The sequence below is a fragment of the Aotus nancymaae genome, unplaced genomic scaffold, assembly GCF_030222135.1.
Source record: "Aotus nancymaae isolate 86718 unplaced genomic scaffold, 86718_ANA_hifiasm-v0.15.2.pri h1tg000033l, whole genome shotgun sequence".
NCBI classification, from domain to species: Eukaryota; Metazoa; Chordata; class Mammalia; order Primates; family Aotidae; genus Aotus; species Aotus nancymaae.
The window spans coordinates 26,095,510-26,115,055 of NW_026988447.1; the positions used below are offsets into that span (position 1 = coordinate 26,095,510).

The 19,546-nt window shown below is 40.8% G+C and overlaps 1 protein-coding gene across 1 annotated transcript in view; it reads left to right on the forward strand.

Moving 5' to 3' along the window:
- Positions 1-10,972, forward strand: part of RNF150 (ring finger protein 150) — a 276,996-nt gene extending 266,024 nt beyond the window's left edge. The window contains exon 7 of the mRNA XM_012443224.3: positions 2,490-10,972. Coding sequence (XP_012298647.2) covers positions 2,490-2,608 — 119 coding nt within the window. The 3' untranslated portion in view covers positions 2,609-10,972. The remainder of the gene's footprint in view (positions 1-2,489) is intronic.
- The last annotated feature ends 8,574 nt before the right edge of the window (positions 10,973-19,546 follow it).

Here is a 19,546-nt window from a genome sequence, read left to right on the forward strand (position 1 = left end):
GTTTCACTTTTTTCTAAATGACTAGTTTTCTTGACTATTTGTTGAATGCCACTGTTTTTAAATAACAAAGACTTGAGTCTTTATAGAGCTGCTTCCAGGGTTTTCGTTTAACCATTGATCTGCTGTTACATTGCTATGAACTTCCTGCAATAATGGATCTAGGAAACATATTAGAGCTTAGTCCTCAAGTTGGATATTTCCCTGTGAAATACCCCATTTCTTTAAAACTGATTCTTCAGGCCATCATTCTTTGTTAGTTCTCTTTATTTGTCTCCTTTAAAACATCTCAGGAATTCACTGTCCTTCATCAAACTCATGTATTTTTCTTAAGTGTGCCACAACATGAAAAAATTACATTAGTGATTTTCAGAACAAAAGTATTATATCATTATTATTTAGTCCTTAGACATTTTTGTCATTTTTTCAATTGCATAGTTTTTTCTGCAAATTAAGAGAAAATACAAGACCTTTTGGGTTTAAAGCTGCCTTTATGCAGCTCAGCTCTCTGGCCTCCTCTGTCCATATCCCCTAGTTTGACCCTGCATTCCAGTCAAATTAAAAACCCTCTGATATTTGCCTGCTCACAGCTCCCTGTCACCTCCAGCCATCTGTATATGCTATTGCTTAAAGGATTATTTCTTCTTATTCATCTGGCCATAACACAGATTATCCTTTAGGATTCAGTTTAGACATTGCACCCAGTATATGGTTGCATAGCCCTCTTACCTCCCCCTGTAATAACTGGTACATCTTCCAGCCTGGTGCTTTTCTCATTCTGTTGTAATTGCCCAGTGAATGGTCAACCTGCCCACCAGACAATAAGCTGCTTGAGGATAGGGATTGTCTTGCTCTCACCTATATCCATAGCCTCTAAGCATAATCCTTAGTGTGCAGTAGGGACACAGTAGATACATCTTTAATGAGTAAGTGATATATGTTTATTGCAGAGTATTTGAGAGAACTGGAAAAAAATGTTAAAAGAAAATGAATATAAATCCCAACACTAGAGATGATTCTCGTTAGCATTTTTGGTTTCCTTGCTTCCAGTTAACTTTCTCTGTTGACCCCCATTGCATACAAAGCTTTAAATATTTCTGTTTTCACTTAACAAACATTTTCTCATGTAAATACAAATTCTTTGAAAACGTCATTTTAATGGTTATAACAAGATTGTCCTTTGAAGTAATACAGTTTATTCAAATATTCTGTATTGCTGAACTTTTAAGTTACTTGCAATGTTTTGCTACTGTAAATAATGCTTAATTGAATAGTTTTGCATCTCAATTTATTTCTCTATAATACATCCTTGAAATTAGTGGGTGAAAATTTTACAGTTCTATATGCAATATATCAATGTACCTACCTACCTCAGTGTATCCTTAACTGTAATATTATCTTATTATCTTTTTTTTAAAAACAGAGTCTCACTCTGTCACCAATCTGGAGTGCAGTGGCATGATCTCGGCTCACTGCAATCTCCGCCTCCTGGGTTCAAGCCATTCTTCTGCCTCAGCCTCCCGAGTAGCTGAGACTACAGGCATGCGTCACTACATGCAGCTAATTTTTTTGTAGAGACGGGGTTTCACCATGTTGGCCAGGATGGTCTCAATCTCCTGACCTCATGATCCACCCACCTTGGCCTCCCAAAGTGCTGGGATTATAGGCGTGAGCCACCATGCTTGGCTTTTATTATCCTTTTTTTTTTTTTTTTTTTTTAAAAGATGGGGTTTCACCATATTGGCCAGGCTGGTCTCAAACTCCTTACCTCAGGTGATCCGCCCACCTTGGCCTCCCAAAGTGCTAGGATTACAGGCATGAGCCACCACACCCAGCCTATTATCTTTTTTAAAGAGTGAAGATTACATAGACCAAAAAAAGGGTATCTTATTTTTACCTTATATTTATTGGTCATTTATATTAGACAAAGATTACCATTAATGTTACCATCATATATAATGGACAAAGGTTACCATTAATATAAATAACCAATATAAATGGTCATTTATATTAATGGTAACCTTTGTCCATTTTTCTATTGAACTGTTTTTCTTATTGATTTAAAAGCTTTCTATATGTTAAGGATAAAAACTTTTGTGAAATTTTTTTGCAAATTCCTGAGTTTAATATGTCTTTTGATTTTATTTTACATGTGTTTAACATTTTTAAATGTTAGGCATATGTAACAATCTTTTCTTCTGTGAATTGCCTGATTACTTTTCTACATAGACTTTCTTGCCCTACTTATATATTTTCCTACTTAGACATATCCTTAGATGACATATTTTATGCTTCTAGTTTCTTTTGTTTGCATTTAACTTTTTGACCCATGTGAGATAAGGCTTTAACTAGAGTTTTTACATAATACTCAATTTTTCTAATACCTTCTCTCGGCCTTTAAAAAGAATATTATTACCGGCAATTGTACTGAAATAACCAGCATGCAAAGACATAGCTCAGTATTCACTGTGAACTTTGATTTCTTCTCCCAGGTGAGCAAGAGCCAGCTGTAAGCAGCGATTCTGACATCTCCTTGATCATGGCAATGGAGGTTGGACTGTCTGATGTAGAACTTTCCACTGACCAGGACTGTGAAGAGGTGAAATCTTGAAATGACAAAGCCAGAAGAAAAGAGATAGTAGGACCCAAGGGAAAGGAAGGGAGGAGTGCTCCAAGACTTGGACCAGGCACACACACACCTCCAGGTCACCTTGGCAACTCCGGGGTGCTCCGTTCAAGAATGCTCATGAAAAGCAATATCCAAAGTCTTGTCAATCAGGATACAGTTTCTCCATCTGTACAGCAGTCTGTGGCCTTGGCAGCTGGGAAGTTGAAAGCTGATTTCCGCTCCCATGTCCATGTAGACATACACTTCAGAAGCTCCTAAAACAGAGACTGAAGATACCTTTAGGATTTCTTAGTTTCAATTCTTTCCATGTCTTACCGTTCTTGCTTTTGGCATGTTGTTTGATTTCTTTGCAATTTCTTTTTAAAGATTATTTGTAGTTTACTTTCCATCTATTCCTTTGTTTTTCCTTTGATTCACTCCAGCTTTTGTGTAGATTTCTGTTTAGAGGCACCAGTTCCTGCTATGATCAGTTTGTATTCCATCTCTCAGATATATGGTCTTGACCTCTCAGCATGAAGTGCGCATGGCTTTGAGAAGTGCCTCAGCATCCTGAAATGGACTAAGGCCCGCTTTCATTAAGAATCTAAGTTCTTCTAAGTGGGCCTTTAAAAATCCCAGCTGCCAGAGACCCCAACATTAAGCTCTAAATCTGCTGAGGCCACTGCTGGTTATTTTAAGCCACATCACACTGGCTTCCACTGGCCAGGCTTGATTAAGGGCCCACATGACATGAGAAGGGCTCCAGGAAAGCTGTTCCATTCATCTGGGTCTTACAGTCTTTGACTGAAATTCTGAACTCAGAAGTCCCCTCCAAGGCATCCAGTCTTTGGTGGTTGTAAGGCTGGTTTTAAAACCAGATACTGCATATTCTTCCCATTGAAAACAAAATGCCCATTGCATTGGTTTCCCCCGGGCTAGAACAGTTTTTTTCTTACTTCTGTCAGTGGGTTCTGTAAAAGATGGAGGCTCTAGAGAAAAGCCAATCATATTTAAGTCCAGTGGCAAACACAGCGGGGGCTGCAGTAGCACTCAGCTTTTACCTTAATTTCAACATACTTCTGTGGAATCTCACCAGACCATGTGGAAGGATTTAGGTGAATCCCTAGCAGATTGCTTCCCAGGGATCCCTGAGTGTGTCCAAATACCAAGTGAGGAATGAAGTGTGATTTGCTGTATCATTTGAACCATAAAGTATGCAGCATGAGAATTTGCTAGATCAAGTTTATCCTGACTGAACTAGACAAAGTAAGAGGAAAAGGAAAAGAGGCATCAAGTAAATACTGAAACCCAACAGTGTTTTTAAACTGTTTCTGTTTTTATTCATTTTTTGTAACTATGACAGAAATGTGCTATTTTTTCAGTGGGCAATTTTGTAATACATTGAGACTATCCAGATACAGAAATAACTAAAGTCCTTGATAGCGTCCCTGAACAATCAGACAGATCACCTTATCTCTAACAGCTGGCAAAGACCAGGCCATGGCTTGGATTAACTAGGAAAGAAAGCTTTTCTCAATGAGTTGTTTTTATGTATTGATGGGGGCTTTTCCACCTCATTAGACTAACACTCATTCAAAAAGAGTTTGGTTCTGCTGTAAATCCTTGCAGCCTGCTGAAACATGGAGTGCAGGTCAAGGGAGAACACTAGTTGCTCTTTTTTCACCACCTTCACCAATTTCCTATTTGATGGTTTATAAGTAGACAGTAAGGCAAAGAAAATGATTATTACCTTCAGAAAGGTCGCATCTCCCTAAGAGTCCAACGCTTCCTGTAATGAAATCCACCCATCATGAGTAGGAAAAGAGGCAGGGAGGAATGAAGAGAGCTCTGAATCAAGAATCCTTAATGAACCACATGCTTACTAAGCCTTGGCTTCTCCATCTATAAAGTGAAGGGTTTAACAACGTGAGTCCCCAAGCTCCTCTGGCTATAGGACCACTAATGAGCCTTTCACAGGTGGGATCCATTTTTGCAGATAGCTATGACTTGTAGCAATCAGGCTTCATAGCTTAAGGAGGTAGAGTTACTTGACATGTAACATGTAATAATAGCCTTTGAGACTTGGCACAACTATGTTGCTGAGAATGAAAATCTAAATGATTGACGTTTTAAGTCTAATTAGGAGTTGGTTTATTTTGCCTTGTTTAAAAATTGCTGTTAGTCACAGAGTTTGTGATCTCTGGATACCTTCAAATCCTAGCTCTCACTTGACCTCACAGATGTTTATTTTTCACAGTCAGCATAGACTGACTCCTCCTTCAGTCAGCTTTGCCCAAAACAAATTTTAGTATTACTGGCGTTAACTTTAGTCCAATGGAATTAGAAGGATAATTCAACAGCAACAGAAATAAAAATTGTATTCCATTCCCAGAGAGAAAACGTGCTTTGGATTGTTAAGTCCTCTGATTAATGAGTATTTCTCTTTCTGCTAAGAACTAGGTGAATCAGTAATTAACTGCATATGCAAGCCCTGGCCACAGCTGCCCTTACAGGATGCCTCATAGACAATGAGGGGTCCAAAAGGCCAATCCAAGGCTTGTGGATCTGACCCCGAGGAGGTCCTGCTGCAAACCCCTGAGCCTTTGCCATTCACAACTTACCAAAGGTTTGTTTCTGGAGGATTTTCCTGTAGCTTTGATAGTTTAAGAAAAAAAAAAAAAAAAAGTTTTCCTTTCAAAAGAAAGGGGAACAGTCCTTCCTCATAGCCTTCTTTATCTCCCCAAAAGACGAGACTCTGACCTGGAGACCCAGTAGTCTAAAGATGAGTATCAGAGGGTATGTGTACCCTCTAGAAGCAAATGCAAACTATATGTATTTTAAGATGTGCATTAATCTATAGCAAGAGTCTAGATTAGCACTGTCCAGCAGAAACATAATGCAAGTCACAGACATAATTTTAAAATTTCTACTAGCTACATTTTAAAGTGTAAATAGAAACAGGTAAAGATAATTTTAATTGTGTACTTCAACCTAATATTGTTTTAACGTCACTAATGTAAATTAATGACACGTTTTACCTGCGTTTTCTTTTACCTCTAAATCCATTGTGTCTTTTACACTCACAGCACCTCTCAGTTTGGATAGTCACATGTGGCTAGTGGCTGCCAATTGGACAGTGCAGGTCTAGAGTTCCTCCAGTATTCTCACGAGATGCCCTGGCCCTTACAAAAGAAAAGAAGGTTAAAACCTTAATTACCTCCAGGGAGAACTGGATACCACCCAAGTCGCCTAATGAGAGGCCCAGAGGTCCATTTATTTTGTAGTGAATAAAGATTCAGGCAACCCTTTTTAAAATTTCTGCTTGAGCTTTCTGACCATATCACTGATGTCCATGACCAGCTGTTGTTACTTCTCTGACCAGTTGTTATTTAAAAGTCATACAAACCATGCTGATTTGGTGCTGAAACAAAATTATACCCCCTCACTTCTATGGCAAACCCTTAGACTGATATGTGGCACTTAGGAGCCAAAGAGAACTCCAGACTGAAATTACCCAACTTTACCTCAACCCCTTCTTCTTCTTCATGGTTGACAGAGGTCCTTTCCCAGTTTCCCCTAGTCTCACAGCTGTAGTGAAAACTCATGAACTTGGGAGGAAAGAATGAGAAATTACATATTGACTCCAAATGCAAGACTTTATGTGGCCTTATTGAAAAAGAATCTCTGGGGGCCTGTGACCATCCAGCCTCTGCTTGGTGAGTTATGACCACCTCCAACAGCCAGCATTTTACTCCAAGCCAGCATCCACCTGCCACCCCAACACTATGGGGAAGAAAAGGAGCATTTGCATTCTCTCAAAATAATGTAGGGTTACCTTTAGGAATTCCTATGTCCTGTGTGGCTAGTTCCTTCGGAAGAGCTGAGCCCTGACTATGAATACAGCTTTTGAACATTGACGTAATCTCTAGGGTTTGATATTCCCTGGAATGTCACCTCTGGTCATCTACGCAGGGAGAAGTACAGTCTGGAGAAGGTAGAAAATTAAGTGGCAAAGGTACTACCCATTTTTGACATCACATGGTAATGATTAGAATCATGGAGGCAAAGCTCTGTCCAAAAACATTCGTTTTGTTTTGTTTTCTTGTTTTTAATATTTCCTTCATCCTGGTGAAATATCCTGGAAATTCATAGATCTGGGTTTGATCATTTCAAAAATCACCATGCGCAGTGGCTATTTCAGTTACTGCCATTTCAGTTACTGCCCTGACATCCCTGAGGCTACGTACTCTCAAAATGAAAACTGATGCCAGTGATCTAACTTAGGTTTCTTTCTTATTTATGAGTTTTGTTTAGATGGATATTTTTGCAAAGCATAAAAAATTAAATGACCTTTAGTTATCCATTGAATGTATCACCCTGACTTAAAAAAAAATCCTTGAATCAAAACTTTTTTTAAAAATCTGGGATATGGAGTCACCCCCTCTGTGAAGCCAGAGCCCAGTCTTTTCTGGTACTAAGGCCACTGAGTCAATTTCTAGTAGCAGCTTTATATAGTCTCTCACTTAGAGTTCTTTTCCTTTTCTGTCTGTATCCATTTTTCTCTGACTGCCTATACCTTTCTTTATATACACATACACAAATTATTTTCCCATCTTCTCTCTCCTCCTTTTTTTTCTAATATGTTTTCTCTCTTGCAAGAAATTCTGAAATAACCTTCAGGACAAAAAAACTGGAGGTTCTATACCCACAGAGCTCTTCTTATTATCATGATGACCATTGTTACTGCTGTTAGTGTTTTTCTTCTTTTTATTGTGTGGCAGTATCTATATCCACTTTTGATGAGACAAACCCGTTTACCATAAACCAATGTCCTCCCTCATGGAGTCAGTTTCATTTTCACTTCTCGTATCACCAGTTGTATCTCAACCCATCTTACAACTATTTCCATTTTTTTCAGGCTTCCTTGCCATAAATGTTTTCTAGGCAAATAATGGCAAAGCAACAATTCCAGAATGCTGTCTATTTCTGCTTTCTCCCGTTCTCAGCATTTGTGACCTTCCTCAAAGTTAGGATTTCTTGGAAAAACGTGTATACTTCATCTGATGGGACGCCCATGCTTCCTAACATCTTAGCTTGCTCATCATAAGTGATCTGAGGGCCACTAATTCCTGAACACTGACAAAAAGACACAGAGAGACTACTAAGGTGAGGATGCATGGTTCTTCATGCAGTGCTCTTGGCCACCGAGATCCCGCATCCATGCCATTGCATAGATGAGTACATTTGATGTCGGCAGTTACAATGGGATGAGAGTGTCACTTTGTTTAGGGAGCTGGTCAAAGCAGGGCTGTGCCTAACAAAATGTGCATGCTGTCCCCAAATAAATTAGGTTTAGAGCTGACCTGGGTTTTGGGGGGCGTCATGTTTTTAAGGAATTAAATACTCATAAGTTAAAATACTTATGATTGCAAAGAAGGTCAGGATTGCCTAAAGAACATAAACTAATTCTAAGACGCTAATATGAGTGTCTCATCATCTCTTAGCTCTTCCTCTTCCCTCCTTTTGTCCTCACTCAACCCCAGACCCCGTGTAATAGCAACATTAATTTTTAAAGACCTACAGATCAATAGCCACATTCTTCCACTCTGCACCTTTTATTGACACTAAATTATCATCCTAGAACTAATAAAGCAAGTCCAGATGCTAGACGTGGCTGGCCCCTTAATATCGAGCCATTCGATTGCAATCCTGTTTGTTCTACACCGCTGAGGTCAGTCACATCTCTCTTTACTGCCTTGAGTGCTTCATAATCAAGTGGCTTTTTCAGGAATTTCAGTGATCGAAGGTCTTCTAATCCTGTGCTACTACTGACGTTTACACATACAGAACCATTTGCTCTACGGCTACCTGATAAATATTTGCTGATGATAATGATAAGACAAAAATATACACATCTCTTAAGAGGTCTGCAATGTCTAAATAGAGTGAGGGAGAAAAATCTTTAGAAAAGGTTGCTTTATCTTAATTACCCGAAGTCATTGCTTGGCAGAATATCTGTGGTCTCTTATTCTTAGTGAAGTGACAGGCTTGGAGAAGCAGGGAAAATGTGGGGACCATGTGTGCTGTATAAACCAAAGACTGATCACCGTCCAAATGAACACATGTTTCTTCCATTGACTAGTTGAATTTTCTCCTAACGTTCTCATAAATGAAAGTGAAGGTGGGTTGCATGGTTGAATGAAACCATTAAACCTTATGGGGTTTTCTCTTGCAGACTGTTGATTGACCTTACTAAATCCTGAAATCTAAAAAATGAATTGTGGCCTTCGTACCACACCATCTTTAAAGTCTAGTGTTTAGTCCCCTTTTCCTTCAAAACTTTCCGACAAATCTAGCGCTTTACTGAACTCAGAATATTGTTCTCTTTGAGAATGTGAAGATTTTAAATAGCCAAAGAATTTTCATGTATAAGAGCTAGCTAAATATAGTATATCCTGCTCTTTTGAAAAAGATACCAAACTGTTGCCTGTACTAATGGGTATAGTAGAGCAGCTGAAGAACTAACACATACATGGACTTTTCCGTCTGAATTTGTGTTGGCATCGATGGTACTTACTGTTCAGTAGGATGTTATTGCAAGGGGCAGAGTGCCCTCTGCTGGAATAATCGCAATTATTCTTTCAGCAAATTAATTTGACTTGGGTCACGAATTCAACAACCAGTTATTTGCCTTTCATCATACAATTTCTTTGGTAGTTGAGAATTTGGTCTACATTTATCAAAAGAGGAAACAATGTCACAAACTCTAAAAAGTTGAAGGAGACCCCACAGATCGTCTCAGAGTCTGCAGCCCTTCGGCAAAATGCCGGAGGATAACGTTGCTCTGTTTGCAAAGAACATGCCTCTGGCAAGAATGTTTGTGCAGTTACAAGCAAGGGGCTGCTTGTTTTGTAACTTATCTCAACTTTATTCTTGTGAAATTTCAAAGGAAGATCAATAAAAGGACTTCTTTCATATGAATGTAAATGGTGTGAAATACTAATGTGTTTTGTACATGTACATAATATATTTACTTCCTGCTTTAACATTAGTGATCTGAGATGATTCTACCATTTTATAATTAGAAAGAGATGTAGGGGTGGGAGTGGGGAGGGACTGTTATTTTTATAGAGAGGTATCCCTTACATTTAGAAAATGAAGTAATTTTGTATTTGTGAAAAGTTACATTCCATCCATTTTCTGGAAAAAAAAATGGGTATTGCTTTTTAAAATGTTCATGAGCTGGGAGAATGATTATTCTGGTTTTAGGGGAACCTCTCAAGCATTACATATGTGACACCCAGTTTTGTAGACTGCAGACCATAACCAGCAATTGCCAGTTGTAAAAATGTGAAAAAGAAACAACTTATTTTAACTATTTTGTACAGCACATCATTTCCCACTAGAAAAAATAATCTGCAAATAATGAATCTATAATTATAATCAGACATGACATCATAAATCCATCTTTAAATCAATCTTCCTCCCTACCAGCAAGAGGAAGTTCCAATGGCTTTTTTTTCTATCCTAACACAAATTACTTTTATTATAAACAAATGCTTCCAAGAAAATGGTTCCGTTGTAAAATGATTGATGTCGGAGTAAAGTCTATTAGCTTCGCCACAAGGTCTTTCTGGCTCGTCTGCAGGTCGCAGATGATCATCCCATCTTGGCATTACCTGTCCTCTCCATATTCATACTGTGTGTCTGAGTGTCCTTGATTCATATGCCATCTGACCCAAAATCACAAAAACTCACTCCTGATGACATTTGCATGGGGAGTCTTTAATTTGGACTTTAGTTAGTTCTTAATTGCCGAAATAAGTACCAGTGGATTATGTAGCCATTTTACCCAAACCTCATCTTCTGTACAAAGTTGTGTGCATATTTAGATGATTAGTTAAGGCAGTGTAGTTGTTTAATTTTTTCTGTATAAATTTCTTTCCTTGTTCCCCACCTCAGGCATCTACCCTGCTCCTTTCAAAGCACTTTATATCTCTCTTGAAATACAAAGAAATTGAAAAAAAAAAAAAAAGCTGTCTTTAAAGGAATTTGTCTTCTATTAGGAGACACAGACTTTTATTTTGCTTTATTCTATTCTCTATGTACTTGGAGAGCATAATCAGTTTGTCTCATAATGGGCTAGTGATGAAACGAGGATGATAGTTGGAAACATTCAATCATTACCACATGGCTATTTTTGTTATTTAGGAGACTATTATGTAAATAAGTGCAATCGTGTTCTTACGTACTGGCTAAAAAATATATATTGCAACTATAAAGGTTTTAAAATGAGGATTGTGAATTCCAGGAAATTTCACAGCAAAATTTCATTTGGTTTTGTTTTTTTAATAAAATGGAAGCAGATGCTTGTGTTTGTGTCATCTGTATCCCCTGACTTTGTTGCATACCCCCGAGTTGCAGAGGTGGCACTATGGATTTCAAAACATCAGTATTTATTGTTAAATCATGATTGTGTCCAAAGACCAAGGATAATAATAGCTTCCTTATTTTTCTCAGATAAGTCAAGTGCCAGGCACCAACCTTCTCTTAGCTCTGCGGTTCCAAGGGAATTGATTGAGAGATTTTGAGCCATTCTGAAGAACGCTGTGAAATGAGCCTGAGGTACTGCCTGGCAGGATCTGAGCACTGCTTATGGACTATCTCAGGCAGGTTTATATTAGGCAGAGTTATACCAGGGGGCCGCCAGATGGGCTGGGGCAGAGAGACTTCTTTTTTATATTTACTAGTATATTTCTAAAGGATTTTAAATAGCAATTCCTTGGGATTACCAAGGGAACATGAAGAAAATTTAAAAGATGGAGCCTTCTGGCCTGGGAAGGTGGAAAAGGAAGGTGGAAAAGGAGAAGGGGCCTCTATTCATTGGCCTCACCACCTAGAACCTGACAGGCTTTTGAGTGAGGCCTAGACCCTATGCCTGGCCCAGCCGAGACTCCTGACACATCCTCTTTTTTATTTATTTTTATGTATTTTTTTATTATACTTGAAGTTCTGGGGTACACATGCAGAACGTGCAGGTTTGTTGCATAGGTATACACGTGCCATCCAACACCCCATCATCTACATTAGGTATTTCTCCTAATGCTATCCGTCCCCAATCCCCCAACCCTCCTGCTATCCCTCCCCTAGCCCCCCACCCCACAACAGGCCCCAGTGGGTGATGTTCCTCTCCCTCCTGACGCATCCTTTTGAGAAGCAGGCAGGATTGGACATGGCCAGGCAGGAGCTATGGATTTCACATAATTTGCTGGCAAAAAAGAAAATGCAAATGGTATTGAGTGCCATGGCCTCCTGGAGCTGCTGTAGATCAGGAAACCATTAGTGTCCTGGGGGCTTTGCTCAAGCTCAGGCTATTCTTAACTTGTAGGCAGGAAGATATTCTAAGGGGATTGTTAGGAATATTCATGACTATGCCACATTAAAAGGCACTTTAGACTCTGTTTATGCTTCCATTATTGCAATGTTTATCTGCCCAGACACTGTGGGTGTGAAGCTATTACCTAGGACCTGGAAACCAGCCCTCCTGACTTCAACTTCCATCATCTTTCCACTAGACCCCTGGTCTAGGGGTCCCCAAATGAGGAAATGTGTTCTTTGGGATGGGATATGCTAGAATTTACAGCAGACTCCCAAGTTCACTTAAGTTGTGGTAAAGCTTCATACGATTCACATTAGCTGTTAAAAACTTTTTTTTTTTTTTTTTGGTAGAGACAGGGTCTCATTTTGTTGTCCAGGCTAGTCTTTAATTCCTGGCCTCAAGTGATCCTCTCACCTTGGCCATCCAAAGTGCTGGGATTACAGGCATGAGCCACTGTGCCTAGCCACTATTAAAAACTTTTGAGAAGGCTTCAATAAAGTCACTGATTTAACTCCGTAATTCAGCTTTTCCTGAAGCTGATTGACAATAAAGCCCCTTTTTTCAAGGATTTTGTTTTTCCACACTGCACTGGAGGTGGCCACTGTGTGGCACATGTTGGTGTTCAGACTTTTTAAAAAACCTACTAGACATCATTTCCCGTCAATCTTGCATATTCCACAGACCCTTGCCTCTCCTGTCCCTGCTCCTAGTTGACGAGGTGAAGGTCACTGTGCATCAGTGCAGTGGGCACTGTTAGCCAGGGGCCTGCTTCAGCTGGGGTGTGTATGACCTGGGGAGAGATCACTGGGCATTTCCCAGAGTCACACGCATGCCGGAGAGCACTGGGCATCCCCCTGGCTTACTATAGTGCTGTGCCTGAAGGCGGAGGCCCGTCCCACCTAGAAACTCCACTTTGTGGGCTTTTGTTTTGAGACATCATACCTTTGAGAATGGAAAGTTTACAACCCCAGATTTTGACAAAGTTAAGTAGCTAAAAAAGAAAACTCCTCAGAGCTTTGTCATGGGCCAAGTGGCTCAGCTTTGCCACTCTACTCTTATTCTGTGAATACCTATGTTTGGAGGACTATAAGCTAAACCAACATTCGAAAGACACAGAAATGTATTCAGTTCTTGTTTTTTGATATGATTGTTGTTATTGGTGGGTTTTTTTTTGGTTTTTTTTTTATTGTTGTTCTTTTTTTTAGATGGAGTCTCACTCTGTCACCCAGGCTGAAGTACAGTGGCACAACGTCGGCTTGCTGCAACCTCCGCCTCCTGGATTCAAGCAATTCTCCTGACTCAGCCTCCCGAGGAACTGGGATTACAGGCGCCCACCACCACGGCTGGATAATTTTTGTATTTTTAGTATAGAGGGGGCTTTACCATGTTGGCCAGGCTGGTCTTGAATTCCTGACCTGTAGTAATCTGCCCACCTTGGCCTCCCAAAGTGCTGAGATTACAGGCAGGAGCCACCACGCCCAGCCTAGTTTTTTTTTTTTTTTAAGTCTAGTAATTCTTTAAAAGCCAGTGTTAGCAGTGCTACTCATCTCCTTGTCTTAGTTGAATAATGCATTGCACCAAATTGGGAACAAAGGGTAGGGGGAGAATATGACTTATTTTTGCTATGTGGCAATTAGTGTCCATAGAAGAGTGAATGCCAATTAAGAAAATCAGGTGACTGCGGGGCACGGTGGCTCAAACCTGTAATCCCAGCACTTTGGGAGGCCGAGGTGGCCAGATTACAAGGACAAGAGATGAGACCATCCTGGCCAACATGGTGAAACCCCGTCTCTACTAAAATACAAAAAATTAGCTGGCCGTGGTGGTGCGCCGTCTGTAGTCCCAGCTACTCGGGAGGCTGAGGCAGGAGAATTGCTTGAACCTGGGAGGCGGAGGTTGCAGTGAGTCGAGATGGCGCCACTGCACTCCAGCCTGGCGCCTGGCAACAAAGCGAGATTCTGTCTCAAAAAAACAAACAACAACAAAAAAAAGCAACAACAACAACAAAAAAAAGAAAATCAGGTGACTGAGAGGTCTCCTCTCTATGAGACATTTTACAACACTAGTTCCACCATTCTTAGCGATCCAACAACAGAAGCAATTTGACCTCTTATTTCATCACACTTACGGGTAGAGAGCCTCCTTCAAGTCTCACTATGAATTTTTGTTCTTGGCTGTGAGAAGAATCGGGGACAAGGACCTTTCCACTGTGCCACTGAAGACGCCAGGAGGGGCCTCTGCTCACTGTGATGGCATCTCCCCTCATTGGCTTTCAGTCACAGCATCCAAAGAAGGTGCCATCCTAAATCTCCAAACAGTGGTAGCCTCTATCTGTTGGCACACAGGGAGGTACAAATGAAACACCCCAATCCCTTCGGTCCTTCCTGTTGTGGAAGACGTTCCCCACCCTTTCCCAAAGGGAGCATGCCTGATTAGTCAAAATCCCTAACTTAATCACTCCCTCTGTGCCTCCCTCTAACATTCCCACCTTCTTTGTTTTTAAGGACATTTACTAAATAGGCAAGGGGGAAAGCAGAGCCAGGCTTCATTGGCGGACAACTGCACTTGGTTGCTATGAGAGCTGTATACACAACACAGCTTTCATTGATATTATAGATCTAATGGGAGCCAAGGGTCTCAAATCTCTAAGGAGAAAAACATAATTCAGAGCTTTGGCAATGGTATCCATGTCTATAAATAAATGTGAGAGCAAAGAAGTGAATTAGAAAATGTAAGAACACAATAGAGTTAGATCTGAGAACAAAATTACATCACTCTAGACCTGGACCTGATGTTTTTTATACCAGCAAAACTCCCTGTTAAGTCTAATTTCAGGAGATCTTTACCTGAGATTGAGGTGTAATGTCGGGACCTAAACACACACAGGGCCTGACTCACAGAGCTTCCTTTATGATAGGAAAAGTTAAAGATGGTCCATTTGCCTCCCATCATACTCTCCCTCTATTTTATCCCATTTGTTTGAAACAAGAAGGAGGAGGAGACAGGGATCACATTAATGAGGGATAGACTCAGGGTTAGAACTTGGGTTTTCCTGACTCCATTGCCAGATTTCTTTGGGCAGCACCATACTGCTTCCATAAATGGGTAAGCACCTCCTGACCACTCAAAAATATCAGGAATGGAAAGCAAGAAAAACCGCTGGGCATGGCAGCTCGTGTCTGTAATCCCAACACTTTGGGAGGCCAAGGCAGGAAGATTGCTTGAGGCTAGGAGTTTGAGACCAGCCTGGGCAACAAAATGAGAGCCCTGTCTCTAGACAAAAATTTAAAAATTATTCAGTCATGGTGGCATGTGCCTGTCGTCCCATCTACTCAGGAGGCTGAGGCTAGAGGATGACTTGAGCCAAGCCAGAGATGTCAAAGCTGCAGTGAGCTATGATCTCACCACTGCACTTTGGGTAACAGAGCAAGACCCTGTCTCTATAAATAAAAAAAGAAGAAGAAAAAAACTGAAAGTTTATGTACAGGAAGATTATTTATAATCAGGAAACACTCCGTGAACAGCAACAATTCTAGTTGGGAAGCAGAATAGGATGATGCAACCATCATAAATGAGCAGGGACACCTGAAAACACACACACACACACACACACACACACACACTACCCACAAGGTGAGTCCTCACTGAATGCTATGCAAGGAAGCTCATTATTTTAAGATCCCAATGTGTTTTATTTTCTAGATTCACCCCTTAAAAATATAAATAGTCACAGAAATACTGGGTAGAAGAGGGTGGTTTCTCTGACAAAGGCACCATCCTCAAGTCTGAATACCTGGGGCCCTAAATAAGGACAAGCATTCGTGTTTTTGCACCAAAAAGTTGCCTTCTGGCCCACCGCATCCCCTATCCTATACCCATATAAATCCTAAATCCAAAACTAGGAAGGAGGAGAAGGAACATCAGGAGAAGGAACATCAGGAGAAGGAACATCAGGAGAAGGTTGGCTGGGGATGGTCAGAGAATCAGCAGCTAGACAGAAAAACTGCAGGGGAAGTTCACCTTCCCACTCCATCTCCTGTTCAGCTCCCCATCCGTTCCACTGAGGGCCACCTCCACCACTGAATAAAACCCTCACATTCATCCTTCAAGTTTGTGTGTGACCCAATTTCTCGGGATGGCTGGACAAGAGCTCAGGATACAGAACGCTGTCATGCTGGCCCCCTGCCCTTATAAAAAGGCGGAGAGCACACTGAGCTGGTTAACCCTTAAGCCATCCACGGATGGCAAGACTAAAAGAGCACACTGTAACATGCACCCACTTGGGCTTTGGGAGTCACAGACACCCACCCCTAGATGCTGCCATGGGGCCATAGCCCCAAAGCAGTCACTCTGGTTCCTGTACCTGCATGTCTGCATGATCCTCCTCCCATAAGGGGTTTGAACTTGCCAAACAGAGAGCCACACCCCTGTCGCACATCTTGAGAGGGGGTGCAAGGGAACTCTCCCATTTCAGTTACATCATACTCCCCAACACTGACTCACAGTCCAGTGTATAAGAAGGCCTTCCCTTCTTCTAGTCTCTGCTGTGGCACTGAGTCTTGCTCAACCAGGAAGTAAAGAGGGAGGATTCTTTTTCATATATTATGAGGTGTTCAATGTCCAGAGAAACTTTCCAACTAGAGAACTCCTAAAAACAATGGATAAAATATTAAAACCTCTTTTAAGATGAAGAGCTAAGCTGGTGGGAATGTAAGAGAAATCCTTGGACACCAGAAAGGGTAAGAAATTACTACAGTCAATTCAGAGGGGAACAGGACCATCAGAAAGAGAGTTTGCTCTGGGTGCACATGTTTGTCCCTCAGGATCTAGGGGGCCACAATTTTTTTCTGCAAAGTTACAATTTTAAAGATAATATTTTGGGCTTTGTGGGCCACATATGATTTGTCACTTACTTCGTTGTTGTTGTTTCTTAGCAACGGTTTAAAAATGTTAAAGCCATTCTTAGCTGAAAGGCCACACAAAAACAGGCCACAGGAAGGGTTTGTGCTGCTCCTACAGGAGCCGCTCAGAGACAAAGCTCAGGGTCGGAATCAGAGACCCCGGCATAAAGCCAGCACCCAAAAAGGCTGACACCCTTAGCAGGTAAACTAGAAAAAACATATGCCTACCGGAAGGAATTAGTATAAGTGTTTGCCAGTGTTGGCCTTGATTCTAGTTAAAAAGAGAAAAAGATAAAGTCTCCCCCAACACCCTGAGATGCCTTAACCACAGACAAGCCTTCTCGTGGGTTGTGTATCAGAATCCTAGTACCTGTATGACCTAAAAACTGAAAGTACAAATTAAAGTTATTGCAAACTGATAGTCACACTCAGTGTTTGGTAGAATTGAATGCATATATGCTCACTGGAGGAATACTCTTTAAACCAGGTCTCAAAGGAAGTCTCACAAACCAAGTTTGAAGGAATATAAACTCACCATCAAAAACTCAAACTATATAAGGAAACAAGTCACAATGAGGAAGAGGGTGCAGAAAGATTGGTGATATGAGAAAAAAAATGGTACAAGATATAGAGTAAGTGTTCTAGGGAAGCTTACAGGTGATTCTAATGCACCTTGAAGGTGTTACTGTTTTTAGAGACAGGGTCTCACTCTTTCTCCCGGTGGAATGTGGTGGCATGATTATAGATCACTGCAGCCTCAAACGCATGGGCTCAGGAGATCCTCCTGCCTTAGCCTCCCGAGTAGCTGGGACTACAGACCCACGCCACCATGTCCAGCTAAGTTTTAATTTAATTTAATTTAATTTTTAGAAACGGGGTCTCACTGTGAAGGCTGGTCTCAAACTCCTGGCCTCAAGCAATGCTTCCGCCTCAGCCTCCCAAAGTGCTGGGTTTACAGGTATGAGCCACCATGCCTGGCCTTACCCTAAAGTTTGAAAACCACCATTCCAGTCACTTAAGATCTCAATAGCACAACTACAAAAATCAAAGGAGGAAAGCGGGGACAGGTGAAACTGTTTATTTGGTTGGGCTACTTTGATCTTATGGTAATGAATTTGGAGGAGACTAAATTTCACCTATAAAATGTGTGATGGCTTGAGATTAGAGAAAAAATAGCCAAGCTTGTCCTTATATTCCACCCACAGGGTCCCCCAGGAACCAAACCTGGCCTCTGTCTCCTATTCACCTCTCTCTGGACACTGTCCACCTGACTCACAGGGCGCAGCCACACTGTATCTGCGGGTTTAACCATGTATCCTTGGGACCTAGAAAGAGCTCAGGGAACATCGTTAAACTAGTAACTGAATGAATGCTGAAGGATCAGCCTTTTAGCCCAAAACACCAAGTCCAGGCTGGCATATTAATAGAAAGAATTGCCTGCTGAAGACTTGCTGCTACTGACTCTGAAGAATAAATTCAACAGTGGCACTAAAATAAACACATAGTGCTTATGATCATTCCTGTCATATTAATGTTAGTAATAATAGTGAACAATTGCGTGCTTACTATGCACCAGGCACTAGGCAAGTGCTGTGCATGCATCGTGTCATTTGGCCCTCACCATAACCCTTTGAGGAAAGTACTATTAGTACTCCCATTTTATAAATTCTGATCATAAAGCTTAGAAAGTAGCTTGCCCAAATCACACAGCCAGTAAGTGGCAAAACTGCTTATTAACCCAAGTTTTCTGGCTCCTAAAAGCTGTTCCTCACCACCATAACGTATTATCCTCCCTCATCTGAAGAAAAAAAAAAAGGTGACAGGTTTCTCTCTTTATCTCAGTAAAATAAAAGAAATGATAAATTTAAAAAAAAAAAAAAAAAACAAGTCTGGTGTGGTTCATGCCTGTAATCTCAGCACTTTGGGAGCCCAAGACAAGAGGATTGCTTGCAGCCTGGTGTTTGAGACCAGCCCAAGCAACATAGACGCTGTGGCTACAAAAAAATGAAATAAAAAAAAACAAAATAAAATAAATTAGCTGGTGTGGTGGCATGCACACCACGCACAGTCCCAGCTACTCAGGAGGATCGCTGGAGCCTAAGAGTTTGAGGATACAGGGAGCCATGATCACAGCACTGCACTCCAGCCTGAGCTACGGAGCAGGACTCCAAAAAACAATCTCAACAACAACAACAAAGCACCTCTGCAGTAGAGAAATGTAATAAACACAATCTCAGCCAGGTTGTCAAAATTAACGTCAACAATGATACATACATAATTATGTAGCCTTGATACGATGTGATGAGAATGTTATTGGGGTTTTCCTCCCAAAATTCCATAACATAATCCTGGTAGAACCATGATATAAACATCAGACAACTCCACATTGAGAAACATTCTATAAAATACATGACCAGTATTCCTCAAAAAAACTGCTAAGGTCATCAAAAACAAGTCAAGTCACAGAAAGTGTCAGAGACCAGAGGATTCCAATGAGACAAGGTGACTACATGGAATATGGTATCCTGGGTGGAATCCTGGAACAGAAAAAGAACATTAGGAGAAAAGTTACAATGAGAGTGAAATTTGAGTAAACCCTGGAGTTTAATTAATGGTAATGTAATATTTGGGGTACAGGGGTTCAGGATGCCCTCAGCTCCC